Here is a 21760-nt window from a genome sequence, read left to right on the forward strand (position 1 = left end):
CTCTACTCTAAGAGATTTAGACTCTGATTATTTTTCCTTTTTTTTCCCTGTCGATTTACAGTAGCCAGTAACTATTCAGCCTGACGCATGGCTATAATCTCACTCAGATATGAAGAAAGCACATTGTACAATGTCAATTTCCAGTAAATCAGGTTTCCCACATACAGTACTGCAGAGAACATTTACAACAAGACAAGACATTTTGCTGTTTGATGATAATGACTTGTTTGACAAGCATTGCTGCTCAATTTTCTATTTATTCATCAGCTCCTGCTGGAATTTACCTGTACTGGTTATTGGATTTTTTATAAGCTGTCATTTAAAAGATAAAAAGGATTTGTTTGCATATGTGTGAGCCTTAACAGAAAGTGAAAATCTGTAGACTTTGCTGACAATCTGAGCAAGAGAAAAACAATACATATTTGAATATACTGTATACTAAATATTTGAAGATACTTTGTTAATTTCATGATATAAGCTGTTGGTGTGATATTATGCTTATTCATTTACTGTAATTTTCAACTGAGGTGATATACACATTAACACATTTCCTAAAACATCATTAACATACTGTAATTGACAATCTCGTTAGCACTTCCTAGCCTGGTCTTGTCAGATCTCAGAAGCTAAGAATGTTTGGGCCTGGTCAGTACTGGTGTGGAAGACATGCAGAAAAAACAACTATTTGTATGTGGTGCTGGTAAACCAGTAGGAGGTGCTCTGCTCTTTGAATCAGAATTTCCAGTTCAATGCTTCAGTATCGTAATGGCAGGCACTGTGCTGTAGTAAATGCCATCCTTCAAATGAGATGTTAGAGTGTCTTTACTTGGTCATTAAAGATTCCATGCCACTGTTCTGTTAGATCATTAATGATTCCATGCCACTGTTCTGTTTGATCATTAAAGATTCCAATGTCTCTGTTTTGTTTGGTCAATGAAATACCCCATGGCATTGTTCAGTTTGGTCAATAAAAATCCCCTGGCTCTGTTCTTCTTGGTCATCATCTGTTAAGATATCTGTCAAAAAGGCCATCCCTTTTACTTTCTTTACTTAAACAAAGCACAGCTTAGAAACAATTTATTTTTAATAACTTTGAGCTCCCAAAAATGGGATTTTCCTGTGTGAAGGGAGTGAAGGTTGGTGTGAATTAGACTTCCTGTTTTTGCATTTATGTAGCATGTATTATGTTATACCCTCTCAGGACTTAATCTTAATCTTGCTGGGTGGGTGCTTTTTGACTGACAGCCTCCAGGAAATACCTGGGTTGATTCTTTGATTGTGTCTAGGTTCTTTAAGGATCATAGTCAGATATCATTTGCAGTGTTTGAACTACAAAGCCGTGTACTTTGCTTCAAAGAGTTAAATTTGAATTTGCTGAAATATCGACTTGAAAGCAGTTTTTTTTGTTTGTGTCTTCATTCTTACTCTGTATCCTGCGCCTTTGCCTTCAGCCGGGTCTTGATCCCGTATCTCAAAGTTAATGATCTAATTAAGCCAAACATCTCTTCTCATCTGAGTTTTGCTGATTTTTTATGCTTCTTGTTGTTTGTGTGTTTCCCTGTGTATCTGGCCTTGTCTTTCCTTGTTTCTCAATGTATACATCTCCATGTAGCAAACACTAATACAGAGCTGTTGTCAGATTCTCTAATTGGCACTGACAAGGGCAAGCAGATCTGCAGGTCCTGTAACAGGTCCTATAAACGCTAGGTGAACAGGAAGGCATGTGTCTGTGATTGTTACATGGTTATAGTATTTTACATTTCTGTTCCATTTTCACCATGAAGGAGTTGGTGTTTGGTTGAAGTTAAAACGTTCTGCTGTCTGGTCCATCTTGCTAATGTGCCAGTCATTCTTAGCTGGTTCGAACCAGGCAACCAGGGCAGTCCTGTCTGTTCAGTGTTATTAGAGCTTTTGGTATTAGGCTTTTTTTTTACTGCTTTATAGGTTTGTAACAGAAACATGTGGCCCTTAAATATTGATATAAAATGCTTGTAACAAAGCTTCCTTTACCTACAGAAGACTGCCAGATCAGGGAATTGTAAGTCAATTTTTTGCCTTTATATATGATCCAATTCAGCACAGTCTTCTTGAATTAAATGTGGGACTCTGGGCCAGTGTAGTCTCAGTGGTAATTGTATGGTGAAGAGTGAAATAAGGCCTATTGAGGTACTGTTTTATTCCTTTCTGTAGAATTATGTTACAGAAACACATATATTATCTGCTACCATCAAATTTGCTTCTTAGTAATGTAGGTGGGTGTTAAAGTGTGACTTATACTATACAGTATTTTATCTTCCTTCATTTGTAAATTATAGAAGTGTCATGTCCTCTTTTTACATCAGATTGGCTCCTGTGTGACATTACAATTCTGCATTGCAAAGAATCTGCAGTCCACTAACTTGCAGTGAAGAACAAGCATTTAGTTTTCCATCTGGTCTGTGAATTGTTTGGACAATCTTTTTTAAGTGTCTGGGTGAAGATAACACCTTCTGCTGTCTGGAATGTTAAGGATCTCTGCTGTAGATAATTGAAAATAGAATAAAAATGAAAGATGCACAGAATCTGTTTGTAAATTGCTTTTTGCTATGCTTGCCACAAACACAAAATCAGCCTGTTTGCATTAGTAGTGTTCACATAATCAGACAGTTCCAGTAATGTGTTTCATACAAAATGACTGTGCGCCTGGTGATTTCGAGCACTCCCTTTAAAACCTTTTGTTTTTGATAAATCTTTATTAATTCTTGAGATTCAGTATTTTGTTTTAACATTCCTGCTGTATTTTGCAGGATGCCTGGAAAGATGACAGCCCCTCACTACTGCTTCAGTTGAAGGAAAAAGATGAACTGATCTCCAGGCTTCGGAATGAGCTGGTAAGAAGTCAGAGTCAATACTGAATGAATTTGAAGACAACATATCACTTAGTGTTTGGCTAATTAAAATGCTATCGTGACATGGTTATAAAACCTTACCATAATCTGAAACATAAGAGGATTCTTCCAAAACTCAGCACTGATGCTATTCCCAGGCAAGACTTTGTGAGCAAGCAGAATAGAGGATGATCATCTTAACTCAGGCTCTGATTTATTCTGGCATGCAGTTAAAGCAATGAGGTGAAGGCAGCTGCTGTCTATACAGTAGACTACACATCCGTGTGGTGGGGTTGCATACTGATGGATTGGAGGGTGATATGGGGGTACCTGCTGTTATCCAGTTACTCATCCAATCCACAATGAAGATGTTGCCAGCACTCCCAGTGTATCTCTGCATGATCCTGTCTATAGTGTACCCTCTTCCCAGGTTTTTCATGGCTTCCTAATTCCATGCATTGTTGAAAACGTCCATCTGCATACTCCCTGTTAGAGTCCTACACTTCTCATTCGATAACTTAGCGGCCCGGCCAAATGATATAAAACTCATTGTATGAGGGGCTTAATATATCTGTGAAAAACACACCGCATTATCCAAGTTAAAGCCCTTGTGCTGTGTGTTGCCTATTTCCCTGCTCACAGTATGTCCACTTTCCTGTAGTAAATATACTACATCTAATAAAATATAAATATATACACACAAAAGAGGAATCTGACTCAAGTTTTAATGAGGCAATTGTGCCCATTTTAAAACAATCCAATTAGATCTACCAGACACTTATTATCAATGCACAGAAACCTCCATTCTATTGCTCCATCTATCACATAGCACCACACAACAAACAAAATGGATCTTGTTTGTGCTGTGCCACTCAACTGTTTTGCCTTCTTTCATTATTAATAAGCATCACTGTGATACGAGAGGACTGTAGACTGCTTAATGAGTGTTGGTTACTGGTCTAAAGGCAGAGACAAATAAGCAAGGAAATCAAGGAGCCCTGGAGGGTTTTTACCTTCCGTGACCTTGTCTCTCCACTTAGCCTTCCAATGTTGGAACGGCCTGCGGTTAATTGAAGACAGTGATGACGTGCTTAAAGGATTAATGAAAATGCCTTAGTCTGAGGTGAACTATCACATTCCACAGTGGCCAGAGACAGCTGAGCTATTCAGTTGGCCTTGTTGTGTTATTGATAGTCAAGACTGTCCCACCCTCCTGTCCTATTTCCATACGGTTAAGTCCGGAATGTTCGGCTCCAGGGCGGAAATCATGGTTGGGATAAGTGGCCTGGCATTGAGGCATCGTGAGTACGGAGCAGCCCCTTCCATGGATATCAGGCAGTCTTCTTTCTAATTTGGAAGCGAAGCTGCGAGTTGCTTATTCCTCATGAATAGCCCCTGTGATACAGTACTTTCAGCTGTCGCTGTTGTCAGAAATTCACATTAATTAATTAATTGCTTACACTTATATAGCGCTTTTCTGGACACTCCACTCAAAGCGCTTTACAGGTAATGGGGACTCCCCTCCACCACCACCCAATGTTGTTTAAAAAGACTTGTGCTGTATGTGTTTTAAAGTTTGTTCTAAATGTGGTATGTTAGAAACAGAAGCCTGTTTATTACTGATGATGTGAAATTAGGACAATGATTATTAGGAGTTTCCATAATCTCTTCCCATTTCATGAGAAATGTGTTACTGCAGGATCTTATAAGTGATCACTGACACATACATAGACATTTGTAAGTACAGACACTCTGTTTTGGTCCTTGACACAACAGTAGCAAACCTTATGGCTGCAAAGGACAAGGATTTTATCTACTTTAGTGTTACAAGAAAACTTGATATTGTAACTGTCGGAATTAATTGCCTGGATTTTAGTGAAAGGCTTATCATAGTCGTGAAGCCAGCAGCATCAGACAGAAATGGTGTGCAGAAGTGACAGTGTCCCTTAAAATGCCACAAGGATTTGCTTTAGATTTCTGCACTGCTCCAGCAGTTCAGAGGGAAAAAAAAGCTTGTGAGATATAATCTTTAATATTTTCCTTTGACTTTGCCGGTGTAATTTAGAATATTAGCTTCAGCTGCTATCACAGAGCTATCCAGTATTACTTTTTATTGAAAGTGTTTATTGATAATTGAAGGGAACACAAAATGCTTCTACTTTCCTCATGGTGATGTTCTGGTGCTTCGCAAGATGAAATTACATTTGTCATTTTAAAAGTGTCACAATATACATGTACATAGTTCACATAAGCTGTTATTTTGAAGTTGTAACTTCAGATAACATTCAATGGTGGTGTACGCTTGTACTTGGTTTAGTACTTCACTCCAAGGTTTCAGACCTCCTGTGCATCTGTTCACAGATTTTATGAGAAATCCATTATTTAGGCTTAAAAATATTGGAATATTTGAATTTATAACAAAGAGATGCATTGAGGCTTATTTATAAAGCATTAGTTGTGTGTTGTAAGAATAATTTAGAAATCTTTCTAGTCTATCATTCAGGTCCATTTTGAATTTCTCCAACAAGAAGAAATGCTCCTTCATCTCAATAAACAAGGACACAAAATATGATATCCTCGTATGTCCTTTTCTGAAAAAAGGAATGTGTTAGTTTACTTATCACTTACACTTATCGCAGAAAGAAAGAAGAACATAGTAATGGTTACAGATGGGAAGCCCACCTTACCTATTTGGTAGTTAATTGATCTAAGGATCTTATCCTGTATTTTCTTGAAAGAAGTCGAGGTATTGTCTTCAACAACATGGCGGGGTTGGCTTATTCCAGACTCCCACAGCCCATCCATATCACAGTTTTATCTCAAGCCAAGACAAACCTCCTTCTATAGGAGTTTCCTGATGTGCTCTGAGGAAAAAAAATAGTAGCTTAGCACTGTAGTTATTATTACCACTCTCACATACAGAACATTTGTAGTCGAGAGCACTTTTGTCTCTTAAGGCTCATGTTTCATAACACAAAGGCTCTTGAGATGTGGATATTATTTAGAGTTTTCTATTCATTATTTTAAAGCAATAATTTGTAGTTTCTTCAAATACATACTCATTCCACCCCACTCTCCAGTGATCTTTTTGAAATTACAACATAAGAAAGGTTGCAAATGAGAGGAGGCCGTTCAGCCTATCTGTCCTGTTAGGTAGTTAGTGACTAATTGATCCAAGGATCTCATCCAGCTGTTTCTTGAAAGCCTGGGTATTGACACAACCCTTTGGGCAAAGAAATGTCTCCTGTTTGTAGTACTAATGTGCTTCTTGTAGTTTCCACTTGTGTCCTCAAATTATGAGTTATTTTTAATATACTGGCAGGCCACCTGGATTGATTAAAAAAATGTCTTTAACACTGCATAACTATGCAAGGAGTATTCATTTTAAAACTCATACTTAGTTACAGGTCGGAAAAAAACGTGACTGTTGAAGCGTGTTTTGTATACGAAGGACCATAAGGAAGGCAAGAAACAAGGGTATTCATTTCATTCTGCTTTACTTGTCCAGTTCTGAAAAATGTTCTTAACTGGTTGTTACTGGGAGCGATACATATTTTCATGGAAATAATTATAAAGATTTAGTGCTCTTTTTACAGTACGATTTAATGTACTTCATGCAGTTTTGTCAACTTAATAATTGGCATGGTTGCATGTCAAATGATTATTTTAAAAAAAGATTAAATTGTTTTAAAAAGTCAACAAGACATTAGAAATATCTTTGGGTAATGCATTTTTAATGCATTTTTAATTTAAGGGAACAAAAGACTGATCTTGTGGCATCATTACTGAATTTTATAGCCAAATATGAGCACTGTGCTGCTAACACTATAGGAGGTTTAGTGCACACTCTATCGAAATCAAACGCCTAGAGCACTGGCTTCTTTTATTTCAGAACAACACTGACGTGAATATTTTCTACTGTGTAGAGGTGCGAGAGGGGAGCTGCAAACGAAAAAGCAGAAGTCAATTTTGTGCCGGGATTTCAAATGAAAGAAAAAACACAACATTTCGGCTTGGAGCCTCATCAGTTCCATCAGACGGAGCCTTATTCACCCAGAAGAGGCTCCAAAGTCCAGACTTTGTGACTTCTCTTCTTCCTACTTCTCAACTTGCAATTAACCTTGGCTTGTTCCATAATGTCATGTCATCGATGACATGATTTGATGATCAGAAAGGAATTTGATGTATTTATTTTATTGCTGACCATTTGTCTTGGTCACACAAGTGTATTCTGATAACATCTAAGGGACATCTTTCCTTAGACAATTATAGTGCGTTTATCTGCTACCAACAAAACAATAGTCATTCTGTGGGTCTGTCAGCTGGGACGTGTTCACACCAGAGGGCTCTTCATTGTCTGTGATGGATGGAGTGCAGCTTGTCCATCAATGTCACTGGGGCATTGGGTGACCTCTGTGATCTTCTCCATCGTGCTGAAAGTCTTCTGTGTTTCTATTTGTATGGATGACTCCTTCTGTCAGCGGCCTTTGGAGGCTTTTTCCATCCTCCATTGGGCAGCCCAGCTGCTCTCCTGGAGAGAATGTTTGCAAACTGAGTAATTGCCATTGCCCAAATAATCCAAAATGAACAAGAAAGTCGGGAAAGGGGAGTGGGAATTTGGATCCTTGGGTCAGACAGTACTCTCATATCCCGCTGTTAACATAGATCTGTGGATCACACTAGTTAAAAAAAGTAATGTGCAGTATGACTGCACCTAGACTGGCTTCAGCATTCTGACGTGTGTCTTCATAATGCAATCAGAAATCCTCTACAAAACATTTTTGCTCCAAAGTGAATCCTGTTCATTTTACAGGAAGGCTAGGTGAGGGAGTTGGTAATGCCTTTTCTGCAAAGAGTGTTTTGTCCAAAGGTAGGAGCAGAGTTCCTGTAGTGGTTACTTTCAGGTCTCCTGATGTTTTAGAACCTACTGTGGTTTCTGGGGTGGGCATGTGTCCAATCACGCAGCTTTAATTGGCATTAAGCTGACATTTTAATATACATAATGAGTTTTCAGGAATGAGTACATTACAGCAACCATGTGCCTGCTACCTGCCTGGAGGCCCCGCTGTGAGCAGCGTCTCGAGACTCACTGTGGGCCAAAACTTCACCATCTGCACTGTCAGGGATGTCTCATGTAGGCTGAGTCTCTGCTGCCCTTGGATTTGCTGTTTAATCCGGAAATAAGGTTAATGGAACTGTTGATATGTACTTGGCATTCAGCTGTGGGTTCACTGGAGTGCAGAATCCTGGTTAAAAGAAAAAAATATATTTTTTAAATAAAACCTTGATGGCAGTTCAAATGCTAGCAATTAATGGATCCCCTGGAGATTTTTTAGGCTGTGTATGTAAGCTGGTGTCATATTACAATTTATGTGTTGATTGCATTACAATTTCATGATATTTGTGTTATTTTGTATGGTAAAAATGCAAAAGCACTAATTTTCTGAGAGTGCGTATTTCTAAATAAGAAAAACAGTTCAGAAAACAGAAAAACAGAAATAAAATGGGGAACTGTCCCAACTGTCTTCTCTATAGTTCTGAATGCTGATGAGGAGTTGCAATTACCTGATTAAAAATAATATGGAAACTGGCTGTGTAGGTTTGTATGATAAAGCATATCCCCTTGGATCCGCCGAAAAAAGGGGTCTATCTTTTCTTTTAGTTCACAGTCAGATGGCCAAATCAAACACTGTGGTGCATTCTTCAATTTTTGTCATAGCAAGGAGTAGCAATATGAAGCTGTTGGACTCCCAAAATAGACAGTGCTGAATTAATCTGATTGCAGGCTTTAGAGTCCATGCATGATTAGTTTTGTCAGATGTATCCAGCGTTTGTTGTTATGAATATGAAGAACCATTTCATATTTGACAGCAGCCCTGGTTTTATTTTCAGCTGGAGATCTATATAGGACAGTAGTGTGACGTTGAGCTTCTAACATGGCAAATGTCTAGAAGCTTGAAGCTTTCTCAAGTTGGTCAGAGTACCAACAGTATCTACAGACTTTATATACCAGTTACACCAAAAGAACATCTCCGATGACAATTTAGAGCAGGTTTTTCTCATCCTACACAACTAAAAAACTATGAAATCATGATCTGCCCACATTTACAAAAGTCCTCTGTAATGTGGGGGATAAGAGTATGGATTTCTGGAGTGGTAGTGTCTGTGTGAAAACTGAAAGATTTTAATGAGCATTCTCTCTTTAACACCCTGATACAGAGATAGATAGTCAGATTAGGTGCAATGTTTTTCTGTCCTCGGGTTGCCAATTCCTTCCAGTTTTGTGATCCAAAGTGCTGGCAGTTCAGGATTCTTTTATATTTTAAAATTAAAGAGGAAATGTCTCTTTGGCATTCCTCAATGAAAATGAATTGGTCTCACTAGAGGTGCCACCTGCAGTTCTGTTACCAATTCATTTACGTAGTTGCAGTGTGTTGAAAACGGTCTCTTTGGGTGTCCAAAATTGAAATCCAGATTCAGGAGAGATCTCATAACATGGACTTCATACACAGACTCATCTGCAGGCCTCGCGATCAGTATTAATTATGCACAGTGGCCTGCCTGCTGCCTTCTTAACTAACAGTTTGGCTGTACAGTTTCCTTTTTTCCTCCGAAAACTCTAGGCTTGTGCCTGATGGCTGATTTACCGATATACTGTAAAACACACCAACATATAGACATTTTATTGAGTACCAAGTAACATGACTTTGGGTTTTTAAGGAAAAAAGTGACAGGAACATATAAAAGTGTCAGGAGCTCCCCAGATTAGAATAAAGGGGAAGTGTTTTAAAATGCTCTTTGTTTAAATTTTATCTGAACTACTTTGTGTGTTCAGAAATTTTCAATGAGATAGTCTGAATTTTGCCAATAGAGAATAGCAGCTTGAAAATATGCAGTGGAGATTAGGCTGTTTATGAGAGAAAGCCTATGAATCATTGTCTGTACCAAGTATCTTAGAATGAAAAAGCACATACTGTACGTAGTTTCCTGATTCAACACCATACAGCTATCACTGATGTGACTCCTTTGTGAAACTTGTGCCAGTCAGCCAGGCCACAGCTCCAGAGCAAAAACAAAAGTCATAGAGCCTTTCTTCACAGTAAATAACCCAGGGATGTCATAGAATAGGTTAATGTTCATATTATTGCACCAATGTATGGACAATTTTGCCATTTAGAAATAAGATGATGCCCCAATACCAGAAATGACTGGCTACTTTCTCTGTCTTCCTGTTGGTTGCTCCTTGGTGATGGGGAACATTTCCTGCACATCTGTTGTTAGCTTGTACAGAATGACAGAAACAGAAATAAAAGTTAATGATTCTTGCTTTGACATTTCCTGGGTGTGGTTTACATAAATCGGCTTTTCTTTTTCTGAGCTCTAAAGTGAAACTAAAGAAGTGGCTTTCTGCAGCCTTGTACACTGTTGCCAACAATATGTCTTGCTCAGTCTAAAGAATCTCTCCTTCATCTTCAAACCCTCTTCGAAACCGATATTGAACTTGTTGTTCAAGCATAAATGAAGTACACATCTTTTCCAGTAGATGGCAGCAGCAAGCCCCCAAAGCACACATTTAAGGGAAAATACAAAGGAGCACTAAAAGGTTTTTTTAAATTGTGTACTTTGGTTTTAATGATTTCCTTTCAACGTGAGGAAAAGAAATGAATACTCTGAAATCATTCTTAATTAAAATAATAAAAAACCCTTTCCCCTCCATGTGTCTTTTTGGATGAAGGGACTCTGAATAATTGTCAGAAAGGCACTGTTCTGATCCCTTAGACTTAAAACAAACCGCAGCCTAACCAAAAGAATTTAAATGCAGTTAAAGGAGCATTGTCTTCAAGTACTCCAGAAATCTTACTGTCAGTGACTCTAACACAGCAGCTATTCCCCCTTAGTCTCTTTGAGTCGCTTCGGAAAAAAAAGCACCAGCTAGCTGACTAATTCATAAAATCAGAACATTTTCTCTTCATTAGCCATGTATACCATTGGTCTGAATTCCTGCTCACTTGAGAAAGGGCTAGATCAAATCCATGTAACACTACTGCAAACTCCAAGCATTCACTGCTTTTGGCTCTGTGTTTGCTAGAGGTTTCTTGTGTCTGCTCAATGGGATGGCTCTATCTAAAAATGGGTTTGAGGTTTATTGTTGAGTGAGGTATGGAGTTACTGTAGATGTTTCAAATAAAATGGAACCAGATATCCATCCATGTACTTCTCTTATTACACACGTGAATCCTAAAGAGACCAAACTTCCTGATGTCAAGAATGTATACTGTACCTGTCAGTGTTACTTCCTCCCCTGGGAATTGTAATCAGTTTGATTGACAAAGGCTTCACTGGCATTATTGATTATGAGTTACAGTATTGTCAAAGCAATCGCAAATCGTCAGGAAAAATTACTCATGATTATAATGAATAGTTAACACTGATCTCACTGTGAGGAGCTACCAGTGTTGTGAAGGTCTTGTTGTCGCTGTCCTGTCTATAAGTGGACAAACAATATTTTTAAAAGCTGCTTCAGAATATGTTTAGTTAGAACTTCATTAGTATCAGGTTTCCACCTTTTTTGAGTAAAAAAAGCTCAGTGCTAAAGTTAATATGACTTGCCGTGCAACTTAAAGATCTGGAACATTTTAAAAATATTTTGACTTAGAGACAGATGAACACTCCTCTATGCCACTTGTTTGTTTTTTTTCCTGTGAAAAAGCTTCACAGCTCTGTCTTCTGGCCAACTCAACTGCTTTTTAAAAATGGTGAGCAGCAATTTTATAGATTGCTTTCATCCACTGTAGCTTTCTTTAGCAGCAGCTTAATGGCGGCTGCTTTAAAATCACAGGGTGCAGTTTCTGATGACAGCGAAAGATTTATTCTCTGAATTACGGGGCTCATTTGTTGGATTGATCATGATAATGAGAACTAATTAATTGAGGAAAATTGGGACAGGGAACAGGGTGTGAGTTTCACAGTGGTTAGCAGATCATGCAGGGATCAGCTCTCCAGTGTCGTTTGAGGGCAGGAAAGAAAGATCTGAGAAAGGTAAAGAGTTGGTGTGCATGCGTACAAGAGTCCTTTGCTCTTAGGGAGATGAAAAAAATTCAGATACAGCTAAGCGTTATTTATTGTAAAAACGTCTTTTCTAGCGACGGTGCCTAACAAAAGACATGCTCAGAAGTGTACACAGGAGCATCAATTGATTATTCTTATTTGAAAAGAATAAGAGGGCCTGTGTGTTTCAGCGTGAATCTAGTGCTAGAAGGGTCGGAGGATGATGAATATGAGATGAGTATTATATTACCTCAACCTTTTTTAACTTGGAAGCTTACTGTGTATAGTTTATGTGTAAAAGCAGCCACCCATGCTGAGGTATTGACATTTTACCCTTGCCTAGCAGCAGGGGACTGCAGGGACTTTGCATCACCTAGGAAAACAAAGAAAGAAAAAAATACAGCTACAGCACTTTGTGTTTTGATTTTTTCTCAGCAACATTCAGAAAGTCATTTAATATCATCGCCGGTTTTCTAGAATCAGCTACTTGAAATGCAGAGAAATATTTTGGCATGGCACTAAGTATCACGTGTTTGGGAAAGAAAGTGCTCACAATGTAGAGCTGGTGTTACAGACAACATGTGGGCCTGAACCAAAAACAGCACACTGATGGACACACAACTTGTCACTCATCTAATTTCCTGAGGGAAATAGGAACTGGAGTTATCTAGGAGTTCTCTGTATTTTCACTGTGAATGGAAAGAATAGTAAGGTATAGCTATAAAAAATTACACTACATAAAAATGTATTTCTAAAGACTTGCATAGTTCTGTTTTTAGTAAAGAATATTCACCTGATTATATTTGAAGAAATATCATGCAGTATGTTTAATAACCTAAGATTGGTTAAAACTTGAGAAAGACGTTTTGCCTGTTGAGCTCATTTGCAGTAATTCCTTGTAGCTCATTGATCAAAATGATCTCAATAAGCTACATCATGAAGGATCCTGCTTCTCTGTAGTAGGGAAATGTGTTTCTTTGTGTGGCCTAGCTTTCAGTCTGGGATTTGTTCCCTTGTCTGTTTTTTTAATATTTTTTAAACCATTTGGTGAATCTGTATCCTTGTTTACAGTGAATTGTTTTTCTCCACCCATTCCAAGATGCAGCCTAGATCTTTGAAACATTTCTTTTGCTGTAGCTGCAGTATAGTAATTGCCACCCCACCTAATGATATACTGTATCACTGAAAGATTTTTGACATCACAAGGTTGTAGATTAAGGATAAACGGGAAACAGTTAAACCTCAATAGGACGAATGTGACCCTTTTGCTTGGGGCCAAGCTGTTTCTAACTTAAAGAGATGTAGAAAACCTGATGGATTCTGGACTCTGACTATCTAATTGATGTTTAGTATATGAGAAAGAGCAGCAACGCATAATGCAGATGTGATGTGCTGCACTAGCTTCCTCTTCGTGCTCTATTTTATCGACCCTTTCTTGCTGTCCGCAGGGAATGCATTGCATCTCCTTTGATTAAAATGAATTTGTTTGCCATTTTTTGCTTCTGTTTGAAAGTTATGTTCACACCTTGTTTCTGTGACATGCTTGCTAAATATTTGTTGCTGCGCTATGTTTTGTGGAGGTGTGCATTTGCTAACCACAGTTCAGCGCTATTCCTCAAGCAAGAATTGTAATGAGAAAAAATGGAGGCTTTAAGAGGCTCTACTGAGGTTCACCTATACACCGTGAACCTGTCTAATTATGAATCAGAATATCTGAGAAGTAGATGTGACATTCAACATTGGCCAACTGTGGAAAAAAGTTTTATTTTTCAACAAAGTGCTGTGTTTTATTTCTCAGAGATAAATCTGAACACTGTCTGAAAGCCCTGCTACTCTGCTTTTAAGATAAGGTGTTTATCCAGTGATTCATTTTCTGTAACTGCTTTATCATTGATCTTTTATCCTTCTCAAAGGTACAGACAAAGTTAACCCAGTGGGCTTACTAAGAGCCAGCAGTGAAAATTGGACCAGGGGACATGAGATGGAAAATTGTAAGAAGGGAAATCGGTAGGCACTTCTTGTGGAATGCATTGAGACATTCTTTTGAGACAGCCTATCTAAAAGACAAGCTGTGTCTAGGTGGTCTAGTCAGTAATGACGTGTATTAAATTCTGATTTTGGAGTTTGCTAATTGCAAACTCCAAAATCAGAATAATCACCACTGTGCTTGTTAACAAAGCTAGGAGCAAACATAAACTGACCATCAGTTAATAAATCTGAAATTTGCTTTTGGCAGATTGGAGTGCTGTTTTAATATGGGTCAAAATGTAGAGTGTAATGAAATTGTCAAGGTAATGTGAATTATATTACATCACTGTATTTGGGTAGAAATACCGTACATCTGGATAAGCATGTAATTTGTGAAAACATTACTGTTTAAATGTTGGTCTGGGATGCTTGTCCTCCAGTTTTTACTCCGTCAGTGATGAAGCCAGTGAATTCGCTTCAATAATTTCAAAAATAAAATACATTCTGTTCCTTTTTTCCTACCTCAAATTCTACTCGTAAGATTACAGTATTATACTACCCCAAAACAACGTTATTTCTTAAGGTGCCATCTGCTGGGGTTTCTGAATAGCTCAATGAGTGCCTAAAAAGACAATCTTTTAGTTCCAGTTCTCTGCTGCGTTCTCAGAAACATAGGATGGGTTGTGAGACTGAAATCCAAACTAGATCTGGGTCACTTAAGCACAAAAATTAAAATGAGCTCTCTGCTTGTGGATTAAGAGCCCCAGAGAGATATTATACAGTAGATCCAAAGACTCATAGAGCTCATAGAGGAGTCTAGCCTGTGAGAGAGACAGGAGATAAGAGAGAGTGAGAACCAGATTTAAGAAATTAGACAGACTGCATTTAAGATACAGCCTTATGCGTCACAGCTGTATGTTGATCGGGGGCAAAACAGATGTCATATTGTCATTCCAAAGCTCTTACTGTAGTTCTCAAAAGCAATTAATGTTGTCAATATTGATGTGTTCTGCAATTTGCTGCAGGAGGAAGTTGTTTCCAAAACCTAGTTTTAATAGAATCAGTGCTTTTCATCTCTCCCCAATTTAATGACTTCATATAAAGGAGAAAAATGCTACAATCTACAAATTTTCATACAGATTACATCTAGTCATATAAAACAAGCAAATCTCAAGCATTTATACCTTATTAGTCTGATGGTGTCAATTTATAACATAATGTAGACCCACAGAAGTATAACAGATTTGACGGATTTTCAATAGAGATTTTAAACTTGAGTGATGAATGGGAACATAATGAGAAGATGAAAGTGAATATTTGGCTCGAAGATGTTTATTTATTCATTTCAACATCTACTGTTTGGTATATCCAGTATATTTACTCAATCAAATACTGTATATTCATTCTTTTACAAGGCCAATGGCTCAATACTGTTTGCCATATTAATTGAATAAAAGTGTTTTAATACATGCAGTAATAGTGGTCGATGGAGAACCCTGTAACAAAATAATCCTTTAAAGTATGTAAGTGTAATTGGTCATTTGAAGCTTTAATTGCAATTCTGTAGCATTCAATAAACGTAGACATTTCATTGTAAAGCAATGAACAAACTGAATTGTTCAGTAACCACTTAACCAACAGAACGTGGTAGTGAGCTAGAGTTTAGCCTAGCAGACAATAACCTCGAAGCAGGATACATACTGGGTTTGATGCCCATCCATCCCTGACAAAATGTGTTTATTACTTTTACAAAATCAGTGGGTGATATGGCTAAGGAGTAATGATTTCAGGACAGTACTAACATTCCAAATCCACCATGGAAATGAGCAGTTTAAGTGGAATGTTAGTATTCTGCATGTATACGGTATTTGGAATGTGTGGACAGATTTGTTATATTTATAATGATCCATAGAATTACGTAATGGAAGCACATTGATATGGTGTGAACGATATTATTGGATAATACTATATACTGTACATTTACAGTTTGTTATTGGATGAAAGGAGAAGTTAAAGCTGAAATGAAATCTCACCTGTTCTGCAGGATGTTTTTGTACACATTTTCTTTTCTCTCACAAGCTGTAAAAGCATACTTTACTTATTCATTTGAACGTAATTTATTGACCTGCTGACCAGCAGTTCTTGCCGTGGGCTGTAGACTAATTTCAGGGCTTCGTGGTTCAAACTGAACAATGAAATACACAGGCGATAAAGTCAATTGCATGCTGATTTCACATTGACAAGTTGGTTTACCTCTTTACTGTTTTTCCATTTTGTGGATTTTCATCATTGACCCAAACTGCAACTGTTTCTTACTTTAATGTGAGATTCCTTTTGGCTTGGACGTGGAATTTCACTGTGCATCACATTTCTGTCCTTTTTACTTTCAAACAAAATAAAGAAGAATGGAAAAGAAAATTGTATATACAGTATATCTAAATTAGTGTGCAAATCATTATCTTGTTTTAGGCTCCACTATCCCCTCATCTTCTGTACAGCTCTTGTTACAATGAAAGCATTACACGCATCATCCAAAATGCACTCTAATATCTATTCTTTTCACGCTGGGGTCACAGTGCAAATGACAGAAATAAGGCACTGGATGGCGTGGCAGACGCATGCTTCACAGACATTACTTCTCAAGTGTACAATTTCAGTTTCAATCTATATAAATGCAAACCGTGTATGACCATGTTCCCTAACTGTTAAACTCTTTTCTCTAATTTATATAATCTGTCTTGATTGTTTGAGAAGAATAAATAATTAGTAAAATACCCTTTCTGTTACTGATGTCCCTAACTTTTATTCCCTATCTGTCTGGGGAAGATTGAAATCTCCCATGACAACCACTTCTTCTGTTGTGCACACATTGCTGATTTAATTTTATACAGGAGATAGACATCCAGATAGTAGTATTTGTGCACTATGATTATTTTAAGCATTTTAGGCAGTTATTCCCCTAACTGTTGATGACAAATATTAGATAGTTTACAATTACTTAAAGCTACAGTATAATTTAATAATTATAATATAATTTTCTGCCTTGAAAGTTCACAAAACACATTTAGATTACATGAAAAAGTCTGGTGTTCATACTGTATGTACAATAAGTTATCTGCCCCTGGTATGTCCACAATGCATCTGGCCTAGACTATCAGAGGCCACAGGGCTGTTTCTTTATTATGGCCACTTCTAGATGGCTGATGGTGGTGGTCAACGTGAGTATAGGCATCAACCCAAGGGATTCCCAGTCCTGGTAACCCACACAGCAGTCACTTCAGCTTCATTCTAGTAGAAGTAGTCAAACTTTCTACTTGGAGTCCAGGCCATTGCATATCTTTCTTCAGTCTAATCCTCATATCTCTTAATAAACAAAGGGAACTGCAACATCTGCAGTAGATTACTTCAGCAATTAAGAATCAATTAATATTGGATTCAAAGTTCTGCAGGGGTGCAAACTGCCATACCAACCTGCTCTCTTTCGGCAGTGGATTTCCTCTCTCTTTTGTGTGATGGAGCCCATGTAGTGGGATTGAAACCAGCAAACCTGCGTGATTTTGTCACCCGCACAAGCTGCCTTTCCACTTGCAAACTCATAAGCATGCATTTTGTACCACACGAGCACTTCCACCCTTTTGTTATTTAACGAGTAACTAGCAGTGAAAAAAATGGGTTGTGAGCTCTGTTGTTTTCTACAGGCATGTCACTGCCTCTTCGTAACATCACTCTCAGACAGGGTAGTGGGGTAGTGTTGAATAATTTAAATCTGTGTTTTATTTTTCATTTTCCTCTGCAGAAGATAGTCTCGTATTTCATGGGGTTTGTCAGTAAAGGAAAGGTGTCTCTCAACCTTGAACTTTATGTTGCTTATCTTTGCAAAGTTATTAATTCAGCTATTGAACATGTTTTCTTTCCTCAGGAAAAAGCCCAGAGTTTGCAGAAACACCTCTCCCAAAGAACTGACAAATCTACACAGACGGAAATCATCAGCCATGATGTGAGTACCAATGCATCTATAAAAGTCCTTATTGCTATTCCGAGCTCCACCAACCTATTTACATTTGCGGCTATCTCCATCCTTTTGCCTAATAGGATTTGTATGCAGTGCCATTCATCTTTTAATCTAACATGATTCTTGGATACTCTCTGCAATTGAAATGAGATAATTAGAAATTAATTACAAGCAATACTGGTATCTCTTTGTTTGCTGAAATAATCACCCCAATGCATTTTCTTGTTTGGACACGGGATTTCTTTTCACTTCTCTTCATCTTGCTTATTTATTAATTGAAGTTTTAATAAAAGTCAGTAAAACACATTTACTGTTTGAACACATTGTATTTGTGATGTATTTGTGCTCAGTAAAATTACCATATCAAGGAAAACTTGTGCCTTTGCTGACTATCCTGAGGAACTCTGAAACAAAAGACAGACATCCAGACAGCAGGTTTTGTGCAGTGCTTGTGTAATTAACCTTGAACTCAGTGTTATTTTTTAACCACTGAAATATCTTTCATATAAATTATCTTTTGATAAAAAGCATTTTTAAGGAATATTCTTTCTAGAATTTTTTTTCAGTTTTGATCAATGAATGAGCACCATTTTTGCGATTATATATTCCATTATTGCCAAAGTCTAGTCCAGATGTCTCTTAGGCCTTTCCAAGCGTAGAGATTGGCTTCAGTGTTTACTTATAGCTGTTATCATAATTAGCTGGTTGGTCTGAAGATGAGATATCTTACTTCATTCTGTTATCTGGAAGTTGTAAAGACAGGGTGAGTGCAATGCCAGTTGACATATTCAGAGTCAGGGTAGCCACATCTTGTTAGTTCATCATTAATGTGGATCCGGGCCCATCTCTTGTGTACAGTTAAATGCTGAGTGTTACACTCTTCAGACTGCTGAATCCCATCTGCTTTCTGTTTGTGCATTAGCATTTCCTTTTACTGTTTGTATAATATAAATCTCATCAAGTGCCACAGACTACATAACACATACTGAGTGTAGTGCATGAAATGCTAGTTTAATATAAGAAAGAAATCCATTTCATCGTGACTCTTTTCTACAGTATGTCATGTACAGATTGGCTCTGATGAGTGTCAATTTTTTTGAGGAAAGGGTAAACAATAGCACCTCCCTCTACAAATATAATTTAGAAGTTTTGCTGTTGGTTGTGCAGTCAGTTATTCAGATTCCATGTATAGATATATCATATCTTAAAATATTCAAGATGTATTAGAGATTAATGTGATCAGGAACTTGAGAGAAAAACTAGTCTGTTCCAGAAAGACAAACATCAGAATGTTTGCAGAAAAGAGGGCATTTGGTTCATCTCACTTGTTTAGTTTGTAGCAGCTAATTGATTCATCTGAAGTAGTGCTAGTAGCTAATTGATCACACTCAACATTTGTTTTCTCAAAATTATGTCACATGTGCCAAATGTCTTTGTAAGACTTTAGTTAGGTCAGGTTAGATTATTAAATATTTTTTCTGCTTTGCAAAGTTGCAACAGAACTTGCAATCCTTTTCCATTTTTTCCAGTGCATACAAAAGTGTGTTACAGTAAATTAGGTTCCCTGTGTCATTATCATAGAGAGGTACTGTAGATGATTATTTGCACTGTTTTTGAGGGGTTTGTATTATAATTTTACATAACAGCACTAACCTTAAAGGTTATATTCATTTCAAAATATGGTCCTGCCCCAGTTTTTTAAACTCAGCGCTTTTGTCACAGGGGAGAAGATACAGTACTTTGCTTCTTGTGATGTTGGTGATGTGGCTGAAGGTCACATTCTCATTGTTCCTTCCCAGGCAGGAGTCATCATAAGATGAAGTTGTATGTGATTTTATTGGTCCTGAAACACATGGTATTCATTCAGAAGCACAATCATTTGTTTTTTTGTGCTAAAAGTAAGATACAAGCTTTCAATTAAAAGATGTGCCACTGTCTTTTGCTTTTTAAAGAATTTTTTAAGGTGTTCTAAGGTTGGATTGTGCAGCTTCTTATTATAATGTATCTCCAGAGTTATACTTACAAGAGAGCGTAAAGCAGTCAAATTGTACTGTACATGTGAGCAGGGTTCATAGTGTTAATTAATACACAGGTCACTCCAGTGGTTTTTCAGGAATGGACCCATCTCCTGCATGTTAGATGTTCTCCAGCAGCATTGTGTGGTTGTGTTTGGATTCAACTGTAAAAATTAAAAATTTTCCAAAAACAAGGAAAAACAATACAACATCTCCAAACCTCCCTTCCCCCAAGATTGCCTTCCATGGTATCTTTTTTGTGTTTCTACCAATTGATCCCCTCAATCAAGCCTGACAGCTACAGCAAAAATTCCACACAAACAGGATTTGACCACCTTAACAACAGCAGTAGCGACCCCGCTCTGGCACCACGGATCCCAGCTGTACTGGGGTCCTCATGAAAAATGTCAAGTCGGGAGGGGACCCAGTGATGGTGGGAAGGGAATGTGGGATCTCCCAGCACAGCTCAAACAACCCTATAGTCATGGCAGGTCTAGTGTCCCATTGGAAGAACTTACATAAGGGACTAGGGAGAAGTTTTTTATGACAGCGTGAAAGAGGTTTTGAAGAACAGCATGTTAGGTTTGATTGTGGGTTGGGCTGTGTGTCTCAGGCAGAGGAAAATGTGTCAGAGGCAGCAGTCCTAGTCCACAGTCTGACTGGGTATGACCCACAAGGGTACCGTGACTTCGACTGTGCTGCCCAGAGCTTAGCATTTGGACTTTATTTTACAGAACGGCGATAACCTCTCACCATAAGCAGAGCAGGATGAGAAACAAAAATGTTTCCTAAACTGTTGTTACAGCTCTGCCCAGATTCAACACTCCTGCCTTTGAAAATATATGATTTCAGCAGCTTCTAAACTGTCAACACCTGCCTGTGGCTCCACTTATTTGCTAAATTTGCACATGGAAGAAAATATGGATTAATATTGCACTTCAAATGTCAGGACTTTCTTTTATACTCAATATTTTGTTAGAGAAATGAAATCAATTACCTCTGTGGCACTATGTTCTACAATAAACAAGTAAATAATAGCACTGAAGTTACCTCTTTATAAAAGAAGAAATCTTATCTCTCCCTGTTCGATTTGGCAATTGTACACTTCACCTTGAAAGAGTAGTAATAACTCACATCCTTAGGAGGTTTACACATGGAAAGCAGAAGTAATGTATCTCCCATTGTATCCCATGTCAGGGACTGTCTGACAGTGGCTCTTGGAGAACAGCCTCTGATTTCTTGGGTTCCTAAAAAAATTGCCCCCAAATTGACCAGAAAATAAAGCGTAAATACCTCAATCTGTTTGACTAGTCGGATCATTTACTTTCCTGGCTAATAGGGCCGATTCATCCTTCTTTACCATGTAGCAGGTCATTGAGAATTTCCTGCAGACCTTTCTTTTTCTATGCTCCCAGAGCCTGTGCGTGACTTTTAACCCAAGTCTATTCATCCATATTTATTAAATAAGTGCTAACATCTGAGGGGTATCCATCCATTATTGTGCCATCAATCAGATTTCATATAGGTCTGTAGAACTGCATACAATGGAAAAAAAACTGTGAGTATTACAGCTTAGAGTAGTCTGTCTGTTTTTTAGCGGTGGGTGTTTAGGGTATTTTCTTTTTTTCTCTCTTAATATATTGTTCTCAATATGGCAGCCATGTGAAATATGTGGTCACTGTAACATTGGAATTTTTCTCGTGTAAGCCAAGATAGAAAACCTTTTGGTGGTACAGTACTTCTGAATCTTATGAATCCCAGATTGAGATGATTCAAAAGTAATTGTTAAAAAGTTCAAACTTAAGTCTTAAAGCAACATGATCAATCGATTTTCATAATTTGTTGATTGT

At 37.8% G+C, this 21760-nt stretch overlaps 1 protein-coding gene across 2 annotated transcripts in view; it reads left to right on the top strand.

The window, feature by feature from the left end:
• ccser1 (coiled-coil serine rich protein 1) overlaps positions 1-21760 on the top strand; it is a 260784-nt gene that overhangs the window by 103846 nt on the left and 135178 nt on the right. For both annotated transcript variants that reach the window (XM_088910903.1, XM_088910902.1), the window contains exons 8-9: positions 2787-2870; positions 17803-17880. In XM_088910903.1, coding sequence (XP_088767029.1) covers positions 2787-2870; positions 17803-17880 — 162 coding nt within the window. The remainder of the gene's footprint in view (positions 1-2786; positions 2871-17802; positions 17881-21760) is intronic.

Source organism: Atractosteus spatula, chromosome 3, assembly GCF_055471065.1.
Source record: "Atractosteus spatula isolate fAtrSpa1 chromosome 3, fAtrSpa1.hap1, whole genome shotgun sequence".
In the NCBI taxonomy this organism is placed as follows: Eukaryota; Metazoa; Chordata; class Actinopteri; order Semionotiformes; family Lepisosteidae; genus Atractosteus; species Atractosteus spatula.